This window comes from Opisthocomus hoazin, chromosome 6, assembly GCF_030867145.1.
Source record: "Opisthocomus hoazin isolate bOpiHoa1 chromosome 6, bOpiHoa1.hap1, whole genome shotgun sequence".
NCBI lineage: Eukaryota > Metazoa > Chordata > Aves > Opisthocomiformes > Opisthocomidae > Opisthocomus > Opisthocomus hoazin.
This window is the reverse complement of record NC_134419.1, coordinates 57,261,221-57,280,653: the sequence shown is the minus strand read 5'-3', so window position 1 is coordinate 57,280,653 and position 19,433 is coordinate 57,261,221. Positions and strand designations below refer to the sequence as shown.

At 42.5% G+C, this 19,433-nt stretch overlaps 1 protein-coding gene across 5 annotated transcripts in view; it reads left to right on the top strand.

Annotated features, from left to right (window-relative positions):
- The window catches only part of PRKG1 (protein kinase cGMP-dependent 1), a 553,253-nt gene that overhangs the window by 529,711 nt on the left and 4,109 nt on the right, over nt 1-19,433 (top strand). For 4 of the 5 annotated variants that reach the window (XM_075423234.1, XM_075423233.1, XM_075423236.1 and 1 more), the window contains 7 exons: nt 4,046-4,185; nt 8,156-8,245; nt 10,538-10,679; nt 12,861-13,024; nt 13,958-14,080; nt 14,178-14,240; nt 15,273-15,339. In XM_075423234.1, the coding sequence (XP_075279349.1) occupies nt 4,046-4,185; nt 8,156-8,245; nt 10,538-10,679; nt 12,861-13,024; nt 13,958-14,080; nt 14,178-14,240; nt 15,273-15,339 (789 nt within the window). Of the gene's footprint in view, nt 1-4,045; nt 4,186-8,155; nt 8,246-10,537; nt 10,680-12,860; nt 13,025-13,957; nt 14,081-14,177; nt 14,241-15,272; nt 15,340-19,353; nt 19,430-19,433 lie in introns of those variants that run through there. The other variant, XM_075423235.1, reaches the window with a different exon arrangement.

Sequence of the window (19,433 nt, the reverse complement as noted above, 5' to 3'; positions counted from 1 at the left end):
GAGGTGTAGTAACTACAGCGTTACAAGGATTCACTGTTTTGGGATTTATCGCAGTAGAAAAGATGGTACGGATCTGTTCTCGGTGGAGGTTAGCTGTTCAGCCTGCTTTGAGTTTTGTGATTATGTCCATGCAAGTTGGACACAGAATTGCAGATATGGACCATGTGCCGGGGCTTAGTGATGAGATGGACATAAAATGGAAAGCTGAAACATGTGTATGAAGTTGGAGAGAAAGGGAAGGAGTATACTCAGTGCTATAAATTTTATTTCTAGTTTTTTCCTGCTACTGGGCCTTTCAGCAGGTACGCAACTTCAATATTATTGAGTGTGGACATTTACAGTGGCCTTGATGTTTACTTTTACCATTAGTGCACTGAATCTCCAAGAGAGATCATTTCAGAGATTTTTGTGCTGGTGAAAGAGCAATGACTGGATAAGGTCGATGTGAGGAGAAGAGTGAAAAAAGCAGGAGGGAAAGGACCAGAAATTCTTTTAACTTGCAAAAAAAAGTATGAGACAGATGAATGTTGGTGGTTACCCTGTGTTGATCCTCTTACTGGTTGGCTGCTTTTGGAGAAGAGCGATTGAAACCCAAGGCTCCGGCAGGTCTACACTGAATCAGTAGTCCCGGGACCTTTGAAATATGAGATGTTGCTTCCAAATGAGTGAAAGCTGATCTTGTGAGCTGTGTAGCAAGGGTGACTCCTTTGCAAACTGCCTTCCTTGGAAAACTGCACACTTTTTTCCCTTTTCTGATTTTTGTGGTGGGTTTCTTCAGGATGTTGGGCTTCCTGTCCAACATAACCCCCTCCTTCTGAGCTGAGAGTCAAAATCCTTGTGGCTTCTGTGGCTCCCTGTGCTATTTTTCTCATTATAACTGGAGAACAGGTTTTCTCAGCAGCCCATTCTCATCTTCTTGACTCATGGATATTTTTTTCTGCTTTTGAAATAAAATTTGGATTAGACATGGTTTTTTTCCTATTAGTGGGCATGAGCTTAATATTATAAATAACTGTTTGCAAGAATAATAGAAACGACCCCAGCTTTACATCATAAAAACAGTCCTCACAGTTACCACATTTGGCAGGAACACCAAAGCAAGGGGAGGACTCAGGCATGTTGAGGAAGGAGGAGAAGTTTGCAGGATTCATTTTCCAGGTGGACAACCAGGTGATCCAAAATGTAAGCCTTAGATTTTGTACCTTGGAAGCTTGTTTTGATGCATGAGCACATTTAATGCAAATTAATCCCCCTGAGCTCTCAAACTCTTGCAAATCCTCTGCATTATGAAGCACAACAGGAGGGGGAATGGAAAATGGATCTGAATTCTTCTGTGGCATTAGGTCAAATTCTTGTATTAGCTAATTGTAGCCGCCTGATTGGTCTATATTTCAACGTTTGTGGCAATGATAACGTCATCAAACAGCAAATAAAACTGCTGCCTTTTGCTTCCTCATAGTAATTTTTTTCCTGTATATATTTTGAAGCTGTGCAAGTATGTATAGGAAAGCAGATTACTTCCCCAGACTCTCCATCATGTACTCAGGCACCTCTGAAAAAACAGTAATTAATTAAAGAAATAGATTCTTTAATGAAAGACACAAAAATTAGAATCCATGATATTAAAATGATAATACCAGAACAGGACATACTGCAATTTATTCATACGGAATTTTATTATAAAATACTGGTATTTATTCATCTGAGCCTCCACCAGGTTGTTTTTGTTTGTTTTTAACACTGATGTCTAGTACAAATTAACATTAGGAATATAGGAATTTATGTTTCAATTAAGTTTAGAGTGCTAAATACTTTTTTTTTTTAAAGAAATGTTTCACGTCCAAATTGACCAAGAAGTGTTCAAATTTGCTACTGGAGCTACTTTCTTCATTCCACTGTTCATTGTTATTTGTCTGTGGACAGCCTAACCTTAAAAATACAGGCTGAAAGCAAGCTAATCTGATCTGTAATATCTAATAGGGATTTGCACAGACTTTTGTTTGAAATAATTTGTGTGGCAGCTGATTGCACTTGTCCGTCACCAGATGGACAGGTCTGATGGGAAACCATGCAATCTGAATTACCATGAAAAGCAAGAGGGATGATTTCTCCAGAAGTATATACTTGGTCATACTAAACCTTAATTATTTTTTTTGTTTTGCAAGTTTTAGTAAATTCTGTCCAGCCCAGATTTTACCTTAACTTTCATCATGTCTTCATCCTCTGTGTGTCACCTCACTTCTCTCCCTGTTCCCCTGAAACAGCCTGGTTCAATTTAGATTGGATAATATCAAATACTTTACTTCAAACAGTTGAACTAAAGTCCATATGCCATTTATTCAAAATGAAACAAAAACACCCCCACTAAACCCTAACCCCAAACCAAAAATGTTTTTATCACTTTCAGTCTGCCATAAATGTAGAATTTCTTTCTTCTTTGAGCTGTAGTCAAACCACATAGCCAATGCAGCGCCATGTAGCACCAGTTCAATAAATAACTGGGCAGCTCTACTGCATAGGTGAGGAAAAATGTTTTTCTTTATTTTATGTGGATTGCTTAGGTCTTTGTACCCTGTCTCCCTGAAGATTAAACAGCAAACACAGGCTTCATGCAAAGCTAATAATTACAAGTCTTAGTGTGAAATGCAGAATAGCGCCTTTGGAAAAAGAAAAGTTTCATGTGGGCTTGGAAATGCTTGCATCTGTGCGGAAAATAAGAAGCCATGAGTCTAGGGACCGAAATCCCAAGTGGTTTTAAAACAGCTAGAGAAATACGTGTGTGCTCATATACGTATTGAAGAACTTATGATGAAAACTTTGGCCATAGATGGGTGGACTCTCGTTAATTAGGGTTTATTTCTGCATCATTTGTGGTGGTGTTGGAAGTCTCTTTGCCAGCTGTGAATCAGCCTTTAGGGTTTGATTTCCTTAAGCTATATGTGTCTTTGTGGATATCTGAGTACCAGTTTGATTTCTGACCAAGAGGAAATGCTGAGGATACCATCCCTTGTTGCATTTTCCCTGAAACCTGAACCATTACATGAACAAAGCAAATTCAGAGGAAACTGTTCCAGGTCACGGTATGAAGCGTGAGAAGAGTGTGGAAGGTGCCATGTCTCATATCAGCCTGTTTTTTTGTTACCAAGAAAATAGATATTATATTAAATAAATTGTGATTTCATGTATGTTGTCTCCTAATCTAAAAGCCAAGCTGGATTTCTGATGGAGCTTGGTTACAGACAAGCCACTCATCTGCTGGCTGAAGCCAAATTCCTACAAGAAAACCAAATTAGAAGCCGCCAAATGGCACCTCGTACTATAAAGGGGGAAAAACATTTAACTGGCAATATTACTGTGAGCAGCTGCTGTGGGAATTTAGCAAACTAAGAGGCCTAGTAGATCAATGGTGAGGTTCCTTTCTCATTTGGTGGTGACTAGGAGGGGATGGCCAAGATGAAATGGATGGCTGCCTTCCAGCTGTCTTTGGGATGGGTACGGGTCCCTCAGAGCAGGCCGGAGATGGCTCAGGGTTCAGAAGTTACCAGGGTTACGCCGGCGAGCAAGCAAACAACTCCCTTCAACTTCCTCTTGGGAAATCAGCCTAAAAATAGGTTGCTGAGGCTTAAGGTTAAAAGTAAAGACGTGACCAAGAAGTGCCATTGAAAAGCCAGCTCTGCTCATCCTCTACAAACATCCAAGGACTGCATTTCCCTGCCAGAGCTGGTGCATTTGTTACTAGCTGTAGAAAAAGGCTTTGTGAAAGTTGTACGTTAGATAGCAACATCTTCTGACCTGAGAGTAATGATGACGGTTGCATTTTCACTAAAACACATTGAGTTTTAGAAATGGCTTTTCAATTTGGCAATAGGCCAAATATTTAGAAATCTAGATGATGCTGAATTGAAGCTGATGACTGAAGAGGTGAGAGGACTTATTTGAAGGTCAAGTGGTGGGATTAGTGGGTACCCACGCAGTTGGACTGTCACAGCTTGGCGGGTGGGGTGTGTCCTGCTTCTAACTATTGTGTTTACCTGCTCTACCCAAGGTCCAGTTGAAAAGCGAAGAATCAAAAACGTTTGCCATGAAAATATTGAAGAAACGTCATATCGTGGACACAAGGCAGCAGGAGCACATCCGCTCAGAGAAGCAGATCATGCAGAGTGCACACTCAGACTTCATTGTGAGGTATCGTCCCTCTGCCCTACATGCTGCCATTGGGGGGCAAAGCACAGCTAATCTTGGCATTTCATAAAACCACGCAGTAATAATACATCCTTCACTAGAAAAATACTTTAGCCATAGCTTTCCTGCAAGGGACTGCAGATACAGTGCAAGGAATAGGAATAAGGTCTTCTCCAGGCCAATGTGAGATTACTCTGCCCATGGGGGACGTCTGCACAAGCCTAAACTCATGTCTTAACTAGTTTGCTTTGTCCCCATGCTGTGCTCACATGGCTTTGTGGCTACTGGAGCAAGCACACCCACAGCCTGGGCAGAGCTTGCCAACGTTGGCAGGCAATGCTTCATGTAGATATACACAGCGTGACTCAGCATCACCCCTGCTCAAGGTTAATATTCCTCTTTTTTCTGAAAATCTGAATTTTCCTTCCCACAAAGGGAAGCTGGAAGGCAGGGTTTAATCTTTTGAGATCATGCGCCATGTGAATAAAGAGTTGCATTCAGCAATTCTCTTTGGGGTGAATTAGATAAGTCCAGTTCAGTGTCCCTTAACTCATCATGGGCAAATGCACTAAAACCATATCCCTCCTCCAAACCTAAGCAGATGCAATTCTTCAGTGAATAAAATCAGGTGCCAGGCATAGCAGAGTTGTCTAACTCTTCAAGTATTGTGAGTATGTGTCAGCAGGAAGCAGAGATGGTTCTTTACATGGTTAAAGTCAGGACAAGAGTGGTGGGTGGTGAGGACCTCTAGCAGGGCAATGCATTTCACCAAACTGGAGGTATCTAAAAGGGCAGCCTCTTGTCTAAGCCAAGGGTCCTGTGTCCCACCCTCAAAGAGATGCCTGAAGCACTTGCCTTTTGCTGGAGGAGATCAACCCCACGCCCAAAAATTGCTCCAGAGAGACATACTAACCCAAACCAAACGTGAAACCAAACCTCTGTGATAAGTGCAAAGGCAAGCATGTGGCTGGGACGGCCACCCATCAGCCGTTAAGGGGGTGTTTCCTTCCCGGGCTGATCCTGGGGATTCCCCCAGAGCCCACGGCCTCGCCTCCGATTCATGGGTGAAAACTGCAGCCTGACACCCTACCCAGCTGCAGTTTCCTTCACACTCTAATTGTGCCCCCATTACCTAGGCTAGAGCCAAATATACCTTGCAGGCTATTTCAGCCTATAGATTTATTTTCTGAAGCCTGAGCTGTCTCGGGATGAGAATGTAAAGGGAAGTGAAGTGCAGGACCAGCCAAACAGAGGGACATTTTGACACCATATCCAGAAATACCCCATCCTAAATAAAAAGCCCGAGCCTGCAAATGTTTCTTAACTGATACTCATAGCTCATAAAATAAATACTTCTTCATTCCCACTTTTTTATTCTTTCAGTAGGCAGGTGATTAAAGGATGCATTAGCTGTAGGTATTTTCCTTCCATGTCATGCAATGATTCCCATCCTTTACAGTAACAAGCCTCCCTTAACTATTTTTAATACCCTGTGGAAATCCTGCACTAGGAAGGGACTTTCTAAGTCATAAAGTGGAACCTTTGGCTATCATATGTGCCGCAACTAGAAAATCCTCTCTGGTTTTTCAAACTCTGAGTCTTCATTTCCCTTTCACTTCTTTTGCATATCCACAGGGATTTGACGTTGTTACAGCTTCTATACAGAAATTATTCGTAACCTGTTTATACCCTTTCTTGGGCCAGCTGGGATATTCTTTTGTGCGCTATGGGTAGAAATCTTAGCACTTTGATAGATGAATTGTGTGTGAAAGGTGGGTTTAAAATAATCTTGAAGCAAGGACAAAACCTATGGGATATCAGAATGGGAAGGACAAATTTCCTGAAGAACCCCCCGATTATTTTCTTAATTCATCATGAAACTATTCATTCAAAATGTTTGAAGAATAGTTCAATTTGATTATTAAAATGCATTAACTGGGCAAAAGAAGCAGAAGAGGCCAAATACCACTAAATAAAACTTACTCATAGATAAGCTAAGAATTTCACAGAACAAAATGCTCTGTGTGCGTTTGGTAAAGGGCCAAACAAGTGTTAAGCTGTGGATGTCTGCACTGGATTTGCAAATATTTAGATGAATAAGAAAATGAATAAAAAATGAATTCAAATATTGTGACATTTCAAACTTACAACTGCTTGATCTACTGAAATACTGCAGTTTCATCATGTATAAACTTTATGCTTCCATTACAGTTGCTAAACAATATTTGATTTTTTTTTTTTTCTGTACATTTTAGGCCAGATTTATTGCCCATAAAATTTTCTGGAAAGCAATTTTTCAGCAGGACTACTGTAACTAGAGAAAGTTATGCCTTATTTCGGTAGTATTTAAATTACTGAGCAATTGAAAATATTTAGTTACTCAAATTTTGGATTCTTGAATATGTAGGCTTTCTGTGAACCTTAATGTAGATGCAATGTTTATTAAGATAAATCATATTTTGTCCAACTAGCAAGAAGTAGGGGTTTTTTTATTGAACTCATAAATTTTAACCATATGAAATGGTCAGTAAGTTTGTTCATTTTTTTGCCTTTAAATTTTGTTGTGGCTGCAAATAGTACCTTCTAGCTACAGAATATTTACCCAGGTAGATCAGCACTGAGCATATTCAGTACTCAAACTCCTGCCTGCATCACAGCCACACCTGCTGGGATCTTTTTGTGTTAAACGTGCCAAAAATGTAGTGGGTAACTGCTACTAAGCTGTCTGCTGGACGCTACGCAAACACAGACAGAAGACAAATGTTGTCTCGCATCGTGATGTGAAAGCGTATCAGAGCCAAGCTGTAGCTGCCAGGATGTTTTTCTACGTACCTTAAGTCAATGTTTAACTGAATGCCTTTGAAAGGAACCAAATCCTGCTTTGTTTTTCCCCTGGTCCATCACACAGCTCCATAAAAGATATTAATAACTGAATTTTTCACTTGCTGGGAAGAGACAATCTGCAAAACCACCTGTTTGAATTTACGTCATGTTGCATCAGCCCATTTAATTTTTAACTCTTGGAAATTCCCATGAATGGAACAAATACACCATAACAGAATATCCTTCAGCATCCCCTTCTGCTGTGGAGCTCGGATTTTTAAAATTTATTTCTAAACAGTGCAGCTGCGAAGAAATCTTTCAAGTATCCACATACAGAGGGCTCGTTCCTGCAGGCACTCTGAACCGATGTACCCACATATGTAAATAGAAGTACAAAAATAGCTCAACATTAAAATTAAACAAACCAGCTAATACTGAATTCCCTATTTTTATTTCCGTAGTTGTATGGTTCCAATTTTTTAATATATCATTTTAAACACAGAGGATGGATTTTGCCACACAATTTAGTTTGCACTTGAGCAGGAGGTCGAGTTCATAAAGCCTGTCCCGTCTACACCTTTAGGCAATTTTTCCTCCACATTCAGTCCCTGGGAAGAAGAGGAAGAGCACTTTTAGATACCTGCATGTCAGTGGGTTCCCTTTAAAATTTACCAGATCAGTGGCTTTAAGTTCTGCCATGAATCACAAATTGGGTGGTGCTCCTTTGAAATGACCACATGGAAAGAAGACTGCCAATCTGCAGCCAGACTCTGTAGCGTGAAGAATAAGATGATATGATGCTATGAAAAATGGTAGGAAAACTTCTCTTTCAAGCACATCTGGAAAGCCAAGTGTCAGGTTATGCCGTTAGAAATGGCAGATTTCATATGTAGCACCCAGAGCAGTGGTGCTGTCTTCTTCTGAGGTCCACAATACACTTCACCACAAAGATACCCACCCTTTTCTGCTGAAATATTTCCCATCTAAGAAGAGACATGGAAATTATCTCCTTAAACGTAGCACTAGCTCTAAAAGATACACTTAGTCTTGTGGTGCTTCCTAGGATGAAGTCCACGGTCCATGAGAAGTGGGAAAGCTTGGTGCCTTTGCTGGTGGATTTATTTACGATTTTCTTGTTTGCCCACAACAGGCTCTACAGGACGTTCAAGGACAGCAAGTACCTGTACATGCTGATGGAAGCTTGTCTAGGTGGAGAGCTCTGGACAATTCTCAGGGACAGGTGAGTTTTAAGAAACTATTGTCTTAAAAAGTGGAATATATTCTCATATGCCTTCAGATAACCAGAGGTCTTCATCTTTCATGGGCAAAATCTGGATCTTATCACACTGTTTGATTTAAGATCCCAGAAAGGTGAGGAGATATTTTTGTTCCTACGCAGTTGCCTAGACACAAAGTGAATCTAGTCATAACTGAGAATAAAGACTGATTTAGGTTGCGTCCAACATGTACAAGGCTTTATATAAGTGGAGACTTAACCAGAGCTACTTTCTCATGGCCTCTCTGAAAAAATACGGAAAGTAGTGATGGTAGCGATGGTAGTCATGCAATAAGTACAGTAAGTCTTTGACTGACATTTTCCTGTATCTTCATTTCTGAATGGTACCCCTAAATAGCTGGTGGCATATTTTAATTTTAATCTAATTAATTAATAAATTTTAATTACGTAGAACAATAGCCTTTTACAACCACGAAAGTTAGGGCTGTGTCCTCGCTGCCCATGCTACTGTTTCTCATGTTTCAGAGCCTCGCTGGAGGCTCAGGCACCTGGTGGGGAAATCTGGGATTGTGCTAAGGGTGACAAAGACTTTGGACACCACGTGTGATGGCAGAGAATGACGCTGCAGGGTGTGGCCAGGCATTGCAGGAGATGAAATGTCAAGGCCAGTCTCGCTGCAGTCTTCCACGCTCTAGAGATAGGGTCCTTCCAGTGGAGATGGCACCTTCAGGCATTTCTGCCGTGGCTGTCTTAGACTCTTGACTTATAAACCAAGGCCCTAAGATGGCAGTGGTGTTAGAGAGAGTTCACAGTTGCGAACATAATCCACGGGAAAGTGCATTATCAAGGTAAAAAATGCAGACTTCTGTGAAGTCTTCTGAAAAATCACACTTTCCCATCCCAGAGAAAGATCTGTTTTCATCTCAGTGTTTGCTCCTCTGCCTGCCCTCTGTAACTGTGAATAGCAACATCCACCTCTATCACGGAATCACTATGATAAACAATATGTATTAACATTTCTTAATATTTGTGACGCAGTCATGTATGGTAGCGATGAGCAGGAGGAAATCAATAGTCCTGCATGGTCTTTTAGTCCAGATATCATGTATTAAACAACGGCCACTCATCGAAGCGGGAAGCAGGATCATGCATCAAATGCACACCCTGCAAAGAGCACTATGCGGACAGGACGCAGAAGTGCTGTGGAAAAAAATAGGAAAGCATATAATTACATATGGCACTGTAATGCACAAGGAAATGTGGTCCTGGTATTTCCTGCCTTGGGAGGGATTGACCTTGCAGCAGCTGGTTTTGGTTGTGGGGAGGTAGGTGGTAGGTGGGTTGTGCTGGTGTACGTGGGACGTGTATGCGATACACCCACGGGGCAGGAAAAGATGCAATGAATCACATATAACTATATAATAGGCTCATAACTGGAATATGATTTGGTTAAATTTGGAAAGCAAAATAAATGCATTAGAAAGATTAATCGGAAAGCAAAGATTAAATTCTATTTTAATTACCTAGAACACGTTTTTTTTTGTATTCCTTGCTTTTCCTGACAGCGTGCCTTCTCCAGACCATTAAAATGAGAACTGTAGCAAAGTTAGCAGGTGCCAGGTTGTATTTTTCATCGTTTTTGTCAGAGGCTGATAATTTCATCTGTAATTGTCTCAGCTTTAAATTGTGGTTCTGCTGCCACCTAGCTTAGACACACTTCTGAGTTCAGCCAGCTCCCAGCGGGCAGGGGGATATGGTTTGCTTCGGAAAACTTTGCAAACTGGGTGCTGAAATGAGGATCCAAAAGTGCAGTTTATGCTGAATTTGCAATTAACACTTGAAGTCCCAGCAACTGTAATTTTTCTCCTTTTTGTCTTAGTTCTGAACATTAGTACAGGAGTTCTTGATCTCCACAGCTCAAAATAGCTTTATCACACAGAAGTGAAATACTATAATAAAAAATCACCTTTTACTTAGAAGATATTTGTAAATTTTACTTCTACAAGATGTAATTTTAAAATAAAACTAAATATTTTTATGTTAAATAAATAAGAATGTTTTAGATTTGAAAGTTTGTTATGAAAGTGGATTGAAGGCAAAGATGCTATCTTCAACAGTGGAAATGCAATTAAATTTATATATAAAGGTGAGTTTAGCAACTGCCACTTTCTATTAGAAAGATTATTTATTAGAGTGATTCTACTGTAGTGTATAAGTATTTTAATAGTAGGGTGAAGTCTAGTAAGGGAAGAGATCTAATCGCTTTATCCCCTTTCCCTCTCTTGTTTTATGTAGAGGTTCATTTGAGGATTCAACGACCAGGTTTTACACAGCATGCGTGGTCGAAGCATTTGCCTATTTGCATTCCAAAGGGATCATTTATAGGGACCTCAAGCCAGAAAACCTCATTCTGGATCATCGAGGTTATGCCAAACTGGTGAGTGCCTGCAACGTCTGGTTTGCCAAAAAAAGTCACCGTTACTACCGGACAACTGGTGTTAGGGGTAGAGGAGAGCACAGGATTAACCATAGAGGGTCAGAAGCAAACAGCCCAGGGTTCTGTCTCTGATGGTGGCCATCAGTAGATGCTTAGATGAGATCAGGGCAAGGGTATTGTCACCCACCACTGGGATATTTTCCCAAGCTCCAGCAGACTGAGGCTCAGGATATAGCTGAGCTGGAAGACATGAATTCTGGCTTCAAATTCGGGTCTGTGGTCCTGAAGTGGAAATGTTCAGAGAAGAGCATCAAGAGAAATCCATCCAGCTGTTTTGGAGCTACTGAAAGACTAAAAAATAACTTGAAAATAGGTGTTTTAAGATATTGGTGGGAGAGGGGGAAGGACTTGCATCTGTGGGCTTTATGGACAACTGGTGAAGCAAATTTTGTGAGGTAGTGTTTCTGTGTCATGTCCTTTGCATAAGCAATAAAAAAGTTCTTAATGGAAATACTAATCATGATCTTGTCATGGCAAGAAATTACTATTATTAATTGCTCTAGGCTATGTTACTGAACTGTGGCCGATACAGCTTCTTGCTCTGTAAGGGCCATTTGTGTTTTAGCACCAATAACGCACCTGACTGATCCATGCAAACTCCTCTGGGACGACTGCCTAAGGCTCTTCCTGAAACTGCTATTCCCAGAATGTCGTGGTCCTTCTCAGTGGTGTCCCTCTGAAAGATCCTCCTCCTCAAACCAGGATGACAGAGTGTGCAAGACATCCACCCCCCAAATTAAGGAGTTTCTGAAGCGTTTCACTGTGCTGCTTTGTTTACTCGTACTACTTTTTTGCCTCAAAAATCACTGTAGAGGTGCCCTGCATGTAAGGTACACCCTAAATGCCACGTGAGACCATGGAGAAGGGGAGAAGAAAAGCAAGACTTCCCTTGGTGAGAGGTGCTTGGGAAGCCATCAGTGAAGGACACAGCAATGCACTTCTCAGAAAAGCTGTGTCCAAGACGGGCTGGTGCGCTCCCTGAGAGTCACAGGGAGGCCAAGGTTGATTTAGGGACTCTTCCCTGCCTTGAGGAAGGGAAACTTGGGAACGTCAGCAGGTGGGAGCAGTAAGTCAGACCATCACCATCATGGACTTTTATGGCCCGGTGGCAGTCATCATGTGTCACCATGACACTAAGCCTAATGAATGACATCACAGTTTATCCTTTACAGCGTTTCACTAAGGCTGGGGGGTCCAGTGTGCTGTCGGATGACTGAGGAGGATTAGGTGCAGGACTGTCCTTCCCACTCTAGGAAGATCTGGACCAGGGTCTCTGCTGGTCCCCTCACCATTGCCCACCTCCTTAGACATTTTGATCTCCCTGAACATGTCCGTGATAGCACAAGAAGTGTCCCAGATCTCTTGTGGGACTGTGACCATGTAGGAAATTTTGCCCCTGACTAGTGCAGGAAGGTGCAGGATTATCTCACAGCCATCAAGGGACAGCAGAGTGTGCTACAGACCACAGCTCTGGGCCAACACAGCACTGAGTGAAGAGAGGGCAGAGGGGCTAGAGCTAAAAATACAGTAAGCTTATTAAGCTGAGCTCTGCATGGGCCCCCAGAGGACAGCTTCGGTTCCCAGTGATTTTCCATGCTTGCCGGTGCCACAGGGGCACTGCTATAGGGGCATGCTGAGGTTTGTGAGCCTACCGACAGTTTGTAACAGCCTCAAGTAAATGGGGAGGACACTTGTACTGCATTGCTCTCTATGTTGGAAGAGAAATCTGAATTTTTCAGTGGATGCCAACATGGTCAGTATTTAGTCTAAATAGTTCCTTGCTCAGGTAAAGGCTGGAAGTTTATTAAAAAAAAAAAAAAAACACCAAAATAAATCAACATGAGCTGTGAATGATACAAAGTTACATCTCCCAAGAAACCCTCAGTGTTCGCATTTTTTCTTCGTCCCTCGCAAGAATCTTCCTTTTATATTACAAAGGATAAATCAGCAAAAAGGTCACTATGGTTGCCTGGTTCTGGAATGACCCACGATGCTTTAATTAGGGGAATATTCCCACGAGGAAACCTCCTTTCTGCTTTGATTCACTTCAAGAGGAGTGGAGCACGTGGCTGACATTCCCTCTTGTGCTCTGCCCTCATGGTACTCTGCTCCTTTCTGCAGGTCGATTTTGGCTTTGCAAAGAAAATAGGATTTGGAAAGAAAACATGGACTTTTTGTGGAACCCCGGAGTACGTAGCCCCTGAGATCATCCTGAACAAAGGTCACGACATTTCGGCAGACTACTGGTCACTGGGAATCTTAATGTATGAACTCCTGACTGGCAGGTATGGGCATCAGGGCCAGCACCACTGCTGAAAATATTTCTGCCGTTGTCACCCTGATTAGGCAAGGGGAAGGTTCAGAGCTGGCATGTGCTGCAGTGGCACAGCTCTGTGCTTCTGAACCTAATAATTAGTTTTTCCACTTTGAATCACAGTTCCCATACAGACCTCTCAAAGGGCAAGACATGAGCAGGCTTTTTAGGAAATGCTATAAAATGACACCAAAAATTCTTTTTTGATGCTGAGTGAGCTGAACATGGTGGGGAAAGGGTTTGCAGTTCAACCAGAGAGGTGCAGTGATGGATTGCCACACGTCTGGAAAACTGAAGGTAGACCTGACACCATGGGGACTTGAGTCCCTATATCCATCCCTTCCCTCATTTAGTTTTGGGTGTATATATTACTTCTCACATTGGCAGTAGTGGCTTCCTGGCACTTCCTCACCTCATCCCCCATCGCTCACTCCCAGGATACAGGAGCTAGAAAAGGATCCGTCACCTCAACCTTATCCTTTGAGGCTGAACCTAGGCCCCTGTTGCGTTAAACCAATGGAATCCTAATTAATCCCCACTGAAAGCATGTCACAACATCAAACAGAGAATAAGCCAGTGAGCATTGCTCAGACCCTTGTTCCTCAGGTTGCTGGGACATGGGCCATCATGGAAGGAAGAGGTTTAGCATGTTCTGCTCTGGAAAACTTTACTCTTTGGTACTTCCCTGCAGCCTGCATCACTGAAATCCAGACAGTATCACAGCTCCTTGGCTGAGAACTGGTTAAGATCATTGGAAGCATTGCTGTGTGTCATCTACCTTTTCTCATTTCAGTAGGGTACTATGTTTTGCTTTGTGGTGGTTTTTTTTCTTTTATATATCAATTTTCAAAGCCATTTTAAAGACAAGCTTTTTATCCTTTTCTTTTTCCTTTCCCCTCTCAAGTCCCCCTTTCTCAGGCCCAGACCCCATGAAGACCTATAACATCATATTAAGGGGAATAGACATGATTGAATTTCCAAAGAAGATTGCCAAAAATGCTGCTAATTTAATTAAAAAACTATGCAGGTAAGCACATAAAATATGATCACCTTGACCTCATTTGCAAAGAAGTGAATTGTTCAGAAGGATTAAGAAAGTAACCTATTTGTTACTCATTTTGTAGGGACAATCCATCAGAAAGACTAGGGAACTTGAAAAATGGAGTGAAAGATATCCAAAAGCACAAGTAAGTGTCTTCTCCACCATCCTTGAGATCCAACCCACAGAAACATGTGTTTCCAACACTTCAATTTTCTGCAAAAAATACTTTTCTTAAACTCCTTTGATGTTTCCTTTATAGTGTGCTTTAGACTAATTGAATTTCTATCAGACTTTTTTTTTTCCCAGTGCTTTGGTATACATGCTTTGGTATACATAGCCTTGCCTATGAGCAAAATGCATTGCACATTGACCATTACACTTTAATTACTCTAATGCAGAAGAGCATTTGGAAGCAATCCAACTTGACCACTGCCTGCTTGGAATTTTTTTGTTTGTAGAATTACTTTGCAGGATTTTTCTAGGTTTCCCTTCCCTCCTCTGCCCAACACACTTTCTCTCTACCCCTAACGTTAATTCATCACCCCTTTTCAACTGATGAAAGAGTTCTTCAGTGATGTCTCATAGTTTTTCACACTGCTAGAGCAGGATAAGAACAAGTTAGAGACCTACTACAGAAGCAGGTCATCTCATGTATCCATGCTGGTCCTTCTGTTCTTCCATCCCCAAAGCAACAGAAATGGGTTGGATGGACATTTTGGGTGGACAGGCTGAAGGCTCAGCTCAGGGCTCATCCACCCACCTAAGCTACCGTAGCTTGAGCAAACCCAAGGTGCCCAAAGCAGGAGGAGGACATCCCTGTGCATGCCCTTAGCTCCAAGTCTCATATGAAGAAAGGACGTTAGGGGTCTTGTATGGGAAGGATCAACCCCATAGGAAGGAAAGATCAGCCGCCAGGACACCTGCAGTGAGGAACAGTTTTCTTCTGAGCATTGGTAATTGGTATTAGCCATGGTATCACCACAGCGTTGCTATACCTGCTTCATTTTCAGTCCCAAAAATATATATGTAAAGATGACATTTTTAAGGCTAATTGGACAATTTGAAGAAGATAACTGCAGGAGATGAAACCCACTGTTTAAGCAATTTAAATTTCATTTTGTGCTACAGACAGATTTTCACTGTATGTCTAACTGTTTCATTATTCCCTCTCTTCTAGATGGTTTGAAGGCTTTAACTGGGAAGGATTACGAAAAGGAACCCTGACACCTCCTATAATACCAAGTGTAAGTTTTCCTACTTATTTTCTGCTTTCTTTCACATGAAAGTTGTGAGCTTTGGGCACTAGTACACTGTAGTTAAGTGGCAACAGTATGTGCTTTATTTCTTCTGAAGATGCTTGAAGAAGTCATGTTAGAGACATTTCCAGCTGTACTTGGTCTCCGGGCAGTCTCTTCCAGAAGGCAGCAGTCTGGGGAGGGCATGACTGCAATGAAATGCCCTTTGCAGCAGTAGATGGGGGAAGGATCATTCACTACTGCACGTTTTTCTCTTCCTTACCTGCTCCCCTTCTTTCTTCATCTGCTTTTCACATTTCAGTGGAGAGCTGCCACTTTCACCCCTTCTTTCAGATGTGTCCGCTTTCTTTCTCCTTTATTCTTATTTCTTTTGACAAGGCAAGTGAGATTTGTATGCCATCTCCCTTTTCTTTTGAATTAACCTTTCCCTCTGTCTTTTGTGCTTTTCACTCTTTTTTTCCCTGTGTACATGTCCTACATGAAAAGCCCTGTTACCACCTAGTTTATGTTTAACTGGGAGCAGACGCAGAGGGACAGCTCGACTCATTTTCCTTTGGAGCAAAGCTTTTCCTTTGATGTCTTTGTGAGCTCTTTACCCACAAAGCCTGCCACAAAGGGAAACCAAACAGGATTAGCTGATAGAAATTACCTTGGGCCCTTCTGTTCTGCAACCTCCCCTCCTTGTTTCAACTTAATCCCTTTCTCTCCGTGCCTCTCCTGCGGGATCACTGAAAGAATGACATCAGCACTCGTATTTAATTGCACCCTGGTGCTCCGTCCACCCGTGGTCCTGCATCTCCTGCAGCAGCAGCAGGCATGGCTCCGGGGCTAAATTTGCCACCCCAAACTTTTCTTAACAGCTATGAAAGTGCAAGAGGGTTTTGCATCCCCACCCTTTTCCCCTATGGGCTGTAGAAAGTACTGGCAGTCAGTGGGAGAAGGCAGAACTAAAGAACATATAAATGTCTTAAAACTCAAAACTGTGTTTTTTCTGTGAAGCTTCTTTTTAATGACGATTAATTTGTCAGCAGTACTGTTCACCACATTTTAAGTCAAACAATGAAGTCAAGTTTGCTCCTTTACATCCAGTTCCAGTTCCTGGTTTACCTGTGCAGGATGCCAGTGTAGCCTGAAAATGCCCCAATATGTTTCTCTTATTGTTTTTAGTGGATTTTTAGTTTAGTAAGACTATTTCCAATACTGCTTTTACCCAATGTATGTATGGACCCTGGGTGTCTAACCCTCAGACAGCACTACCAGCAGCAGTGACTCCAGCGGTATCAGCTCTCTATGGACACGAATTGCTCCCTGACGTCCCCAAGCTGAGAGGTTTCTCTACCGCCAGGAATGGTCTCTGCTTCTTTGGCATTGCCTAGACAAAGGCTGCTTTCCAACCTGTTGTGCAAGAAATCACATTTTCTTTGCTTTCTCAGTTACGTTAACGCAGTACAAGAAAAGGGTTGTGTGAGCACCCAGTTCACTTCATTGGTGTTATTTCTTGGCATTATCAAGCCTTTATGTTCATGGGTCTGGTGATGTCCTACCAGGGAACGTGTCTGTGGTTGCGCCCAAGAGAGTGATCTGCTGTCACCCTTTTGGCTAGCACACCACCATCAACGCTGGCCAAAGTAGACAGGAGAATCCTTCCCTCTTCAGAGGAATCCTTCTTCCAGGACAACTCAATGCTGACAGCTGTACGTTGTCCCAATCCCAATTCAACACAGCTCATTCTTCCCTACAACTCTTAGGACTAGTATCTGCGCTAAAGATACTCTTGAGATACTCTCCAAAACTTGCCTCCATTAACTAGTGAACCTCATCCACCCGAAAGCTGTCTGTCCTGCTCAGCCTTGTTTTCCGTACCCAGCTCAATTGCTTTGGCAAAAGTCCCAACTGCTGTCAAGGGCCATATTTGAAAAGTGACCTGAAATGCATAGCTCTGGCAGAAGAAATCAGGTTTTCTTTCAATCAGTGCACCTCTCCATGTTAATTGGAAAGGAGCCAGAAGGGCTAAACATAGAGGCTAGCTGTTTTCTTAAGAAAAAAGCCTTCCCTAGCTCTTTAACCCTCATCAGCAATTATGTGGTACTACTGGGGAGGTAATCGAAAGCTGCTCCTTAGCCGTTTATGGCCTGGTCCTAGGACATTGCTTCAGGGAGCAGCTGAGCCTTGAAACCACCACTTAAATCTGTGATGGTAGCTGTACTGAAAAGCTTCTCCTACTTCTTGCCTCTTCCAAATACGTGCTCTCTTGCATCGCAGCTTGTGCCTTTGAGAAAGACGTGCAGATCTCTGCACCATAGTTCATCTGAAGCCCTGATGTTGGCAAGCAGCCAGACAGCTGATACTGATGTTTGCACTTTATCTTCTTGGATGGACAGGAGATGAATCTAGAGTGTTGCTTCTTGGCTGGAGAGGGCAATGAGAGGGACATTTGTTCCCATGTCTCTTGACAGTGAAGGACTGCAGGCCATGTAGGTGACCTGGATCTCAGAGCTGTGCAAATCATACACAACAGCATCAGCATCACATAAAGTCAATTAGTAGAGTAACAACTCATCCAACCTTTCTTCCCCAAATCATATTTCTTCTAAGAAAAAGAAAACCCTCTACATTTGAGGTGTTAGATTCACTTGGCCTTTATATTTTGTCACGTGAACACAAAATGCAATCCATTTCCCAAAGCAGGACTTATTTCCCTTAAAGCCTCATCTAACTAGAGCTCAAAAAACCGTGCCTGCCCTGCTAGTTGCTCTCAGAGTGGACATCTGCAGGGGAGCCCCAGGGAGCTCCTTAGATGCTTTCACCCAGTTCAGACCACTTACGCACTGTCCATCACTGCTGAGAGACTTTTGCAAGAAGCTCCAGCTCATGTGCATCCTCTGTGAATGGCCACGCCAACTGCATCTCTTATACTTTGGTAGCTGACATCTTGTACGTAGATTCCCAACACTTCCACTCGCAGAGCGAGAGCTCACACGGGGTGGGCTGAGAGAAACAGAGGGATGTGGTCCAGCCATGGTGGCACCATGGAGGATGGCAAACAAGGAGGAGAATCGAAAGGGTGAAGGCTCTCCAACTCAACAGTGCCAGCACCAACAAAGTAAACAGTATTCAGTATTCAGTGAAGCATCTAATCACTCTGTGGTACTCCACTAACCTTTTATAGCTTGGGTTTTTTTCAAAGTGAGTTGCGGATTCAAGGATCCTAATTTTCCCTAAGATGTTTTCAGCATCAGGAAAATGCTGATGCGTCTGGGCAGCAAATTAAGTTTAGAGCTGAAGTTGGAGCTCTTGTTGATCATGTAGTCTTTTCCCAAGGCTTATAGCAGCATCCAGCATCAAATACGTTTCCTGGACTGTAGGCTGGGCTCTGGCCAGGGCTTCTCCACCAACTGCACAAGTGAAACAGCTGAAAAACATGTGAAGTGTTTACTGCACAGCACTCCTGCGGCAAGTGCAGTCTCCTCCAGCCTGCACTTGCTACTTGGGGTACAGCTTAAAGGATTGATTATTTTGGGCTGGAGGAGCTGCTGGTCTGTTTTTGTCTCTTATTTTTTAAATTGCATTGAATGTATGCAAAGTTGTCATTGTAAGAAAGTTTTAGTCATCGTCATAAAGCAAAAAAAGTTAGAAATTATTCAGCTATGGTAGATTTTAAGTTACTTTCTTTCCAAAAAAGAAACGTACTTGGCCTTCCTCCTAGGAAGATCTGTTTCTCTGGCAGGCTTCCTATGATGAGCAATACTTGTCAGGAAACTTGGAGGCAGCAGGGCCCAGCTCACAGCCTCCAATTCAGGATCCTGGAGCCATAAATTGGAAATCCTGGGCTTTGGGGAGGCCCAGGGCTTTTCTGCCTACCTTGTAATCATGGGTAGCACAGTTGCTCCTGAGCTAGAGGCCATAGAGGGCCTGGATCATTAGAGTGGGGGGGACTGTGGGAAGTCCTCCTGGGATTCAGCAAAAACTTATTGAATGCAGAACTTTTCTTGCTTGCTACAGGTAGCAACGAATGCATTTGAATGATCACGGTTGTGAGATGGAGAGGAAAAGTCTGCAGAGGTCCACTTGGATGACTGTCT